At 33.9% G+C, this 3,734-nt stretch overlaps 1 protein-coding gene across 1 annotated transcript in view; it reads left to right on the forward strand.

Moving 5' to 3' along the window:
• The first annotated feature begins 6 nt into the window (after positions 1-6).
• Positions 7-3,734, forward strand: part of LOC108950308 (adhesion G protein-coupled receptor E2-like) — a 5,248-nt gene continuing 1,520 nt past the window's right edge. Inside the window, exons 1-8 of the mRNA XM_026836191.1 lie at positions 7-42; positions 179-300; positions 358-660; positions 1,129-1,350; positions 1,881-2,081; positions 2,402-2,577; positions 3,004-3,118; positions 3,439-3,514. Coding sequence (XP_026691992.1) covers positions 3,010-3,118; positions 3,439-3,514 — 185 coding nt within the window. The 5' untranslated portion in view covers positions 7-42; positions 179-300; positions 358-660; ... (2 more) ...; positions 2,402-2,577; positions 3,004-3,009. The remainder of the gene's footprint in view (positions 43-178; positions 301-357; positions 661-1,128; positions 1,351-1,880; positions 2,082-2,401; positions 2,578-3,003; positions 3,119-3,438; positions 3,515-3,734) is intronic.

Here is a 3,734-nt window from a genome sequence, read left to right on the forward strand (position 1 = left end):
TGTTCNCAATGGTGTTTCTATAAATACATCATATGTGGCTACGTAGGTTTTATATTACAGTAAACTTACGAATAAATATTTATAGCCACATGAAACATAAACTAACAGCAAGTAATTAAGCACTTTATCATTTAAAATGTTAACACCTAAAATAAAAAAAATATTTGTATTTTCTCAGTATAACATCCCTCAACCCAAACACTCCACACACACTGAGGGCAAGAGTATCTCAATTAAATGGTGTGACATCATTCACAGCAACACAGAGTCCATTTGGTGCACAAAATTCTGTCAGCACAGGTACATGGACATTATTGAAAGTTGGAAACTATAACAATAATAGTTGTTTTTCTGCAGACAAAATTTCAGCTTTTGGTCGAGTTGTACTTTTGTCAAAAAACTTCACATCCAACCTTGAAACAGACCAAGTGTTTATAAACCAAACCAATGCTGAACTACTGGCAGCATACAAGGCAATATCCTCAAATGTGGAAGATGTTTTGAAGGTAGAAGTTGAAAACAACAGTGGGAATGTTCTTTACCATCATGAGATTGTTTTATCTGATCGAAATGCATCGGCTGCTTCAGTTAATCCTAATATTACTCAACTTACACTGAATAATGGAACATTGTATTCTGGATTCTTAGCAGCCTATGATTGTAAGTATGATCCGTTAGCCTATATTGGTACGTTTTTCTGTTGAAAATTTTAAATCGTAGGCATTTGTATTTAATTATTATTTAGTGCAAGTAATGATAGGTCATACGTCTTAATGTATTAATAAATATGGACTATATGTCATACTCTGTAAATTTATGCCACACCAAAAAAATAACATAATTCAAGTAACGTTACCCAGTAAAGATTATTGAAAAATATGCCCACTGATTTTAAAGCATAAACAACTATTCCAAGTCTAAGTGGAGAGTTGTTGCTTTTTAAGCCCCACAATTAGCCTTACTTCTTGTCTCCAATAAATTGTTTTTGAAATAAGATGCTTGTATTTGTAGAATAACTTCAATGGCCATCAAATTAGCCAAAATGACAAGTATAAAAACAATATTAAAATAACATTAAAAATTACGGAAGATTTATTATTAAAAGGGTAATTTGTTTTATTGTTTCAGTGGCAAGAAGTCCTGGATATTTATACAGAATTCATCCCCACACATCCACACAAAGAATATTAGTATACCGAAATAATGGCTTGTGCTCTCCTGTTGGTTTAGCGGACGATACAAGAAATTGGGTTCTGTATTCAAAGGCTTCTGGATCTGCACTCACTGCAACAATTATAACTGGCTCTGATAGGCTACCTGGAACAGCAACCGACATTGCATTAACAAATGGTGAGATACACTTTTTCTAAACCACCAAAACAGTGTTACACTACTTTTAATTAACTATTCTACATGGTTGAATGTAACTTGCTTTATCTTCACGCAGTCGGCAACCGGGTGTTTTGATTCAAAAACCTCGTGCTGACTTACGTGTTTCCATCGTTTTTAACTGTGGGTTTGTTTTTCTGCGTGGCTGACAGTTTAGCAAACCTATTAGTGCCCACTAGGTTGGAGCAATTGCTGTTAAGTATCTTGACAAGTTTTAAAAACGCCAGCAGCAAAGAACCGTGAACCCATAACATTGCTACAGCACAGGGCACGCTGCTATCCTGCTAACAGTGTAGTACGCTATGGACCCTGAGATTCAAGTTAGCCCCCTATTATTTAACTTTTTATAATCTATTCCACATTGAAGTATTTTGCACCTAAATAAAGGTAAAATATATATTAGCCATGCAATGTTTATTAGTAAAACATACATCCATGATTTAAATAGGATATTTTATAACAGACATAGATCATCAGGCATTTTATCATAGGTGGAGTCACTTCCACTGATGGAACAACCAACTATTTCAACTTTTCAAGCAACACCATATATGGTATAAAACATAGATACACGATAAAGTTGTGTTCATCCAACAATACTACAGCTCCTGTATATGATCGAGTGTATGAAGCCGCTTTCCAAATTGCAACTTCTGTGCCTTCCGACAGATACACAATCTTCTACACAACAGGTTAGTCTGTAATCAAATGTCAGTCTTGAAACCAAATGTCAGTCTTGAAACCAAATATGCCACCAACCATACCAATAAAACGTCATTTTTGACATAACAAGTTACTTTCTAGTCTGCCGTATTTGACTTTATCCTTTCTCTGTTAGATCACACATGTTTGCATTAAATATTGTCTTCAAAAACAAGCAATTTCACAGAAATTTTTACCAACAATGATAAACTTCAGAAATTGATTTTTACACTGTGTGTTTTGATAATCAACTCATCAAGGCAATTCAGGTTACTAAAAATGAACATAAATTATCATGCAATATTCACAGCACCAGTTATATCGACGTCAACAATCAGCAGCACACCCGGTGATGATGGAACCAGTGTTACAATCAACATTCCTCAAACTTCAATACCCAGAGCTATTGGCTTAACAGCGACCTTCAATACTTCTAATACAGTCACACTAGATGAGGCGGACCTAGATGGATCATCGGTGTACCAGGTTTTTAATCTACAGACTTACTTTTGTATAACATTATTGGAGTAACTGAATGAATCAGTTAGCAAAATCTTGATGTTAAAGCAAATAAGCAATAGCTCACCTTGCTTGGTTATTAAGATTTCATTTCTTAGAATAGATGGCTGTTTATTTTTTATGATTCTGTTTACCTAAATGCTAGTCTTCTGGAGAAGTAGCCATAAAACACAAGTTGTATTGTAGTTGTAGGGTACAAAGCTGATTTCACTAAATATTTAGACATTGATCATCGGACTAGTTGATCCGACTAACTAGAGTTTTTCCATAAGGTTTATTCAGATACAAAATACAAAAAATTAATTTGCTGTAGTGGTACAAGGATAATTGGTTACACTCACGAATGCAAAAAGTCAAAATCTTTGTACAACTTTTAGAATAAATTTTGTGCAGATAGTAATGAGCAACTTACCAGTGAACAGCACACTCACAACCAATCTTAATGCTACTGTTCGTCAACATACTCAAACTGCATCATCTGCTACAACTACAATTGATATCACAACAGGTGATAACAAATTATTTCAAGCCATGGCTTAGCAATAAACCATACAGAATTTCAGACAAAAAACAACCACCATAAAAAATATAAGAGTTAAATAATACAAATAAAGTGTTTTACATAATTAGTTTAATTTAATAAAGTTTTAAAATCTATGCCCTTTAAAATATATTAAATGAAATATGGACTGTATTAATTACCAAGTTATATTTGTTAAAGTATGCTAAATCAATACTCTGTTTGTTGTCTGACTTAATCAGTTTCTCAAATACAATCAACTAAATATTGGCAACTATACATATACTAACATCTAAATTTTAACATAGATACTAACGAATGTGCATTGGGTACACACAACTGTCATGCAAATGCTACTTGTACCAACACAAATGGAAGTTTTACATGTACTTGCAACATTGGGTTTTCTGGTGATGGTGTAAACTGCACAGATATTGATGAATGCACATTGGGTACACACAACTGTCATGCAAATGCTACTTGTACCAACACAACCGGAAGTTTTACATGTATTTGCAACACTGGGTTTTCTGGTGATGGTGTATCATGCACAGATATTGATGAATGCACATTTGGGTACACATAACTGCTACACAAATGCTAC

This window comes from Ciona intestinalis, chromosome 1, assembly GCF_000224145.3.
Source record: "Ciona intestinalis chromosome 1, KH, whole genome shotgun sequence".
NCBI classification, from domain to species: domain Eukaryota; kingdom Metazoa; phylum Chordata; class Ascidiacea; order Phlebobranchia; family Cionidae; genus Ciona; species Ciona intestinalis.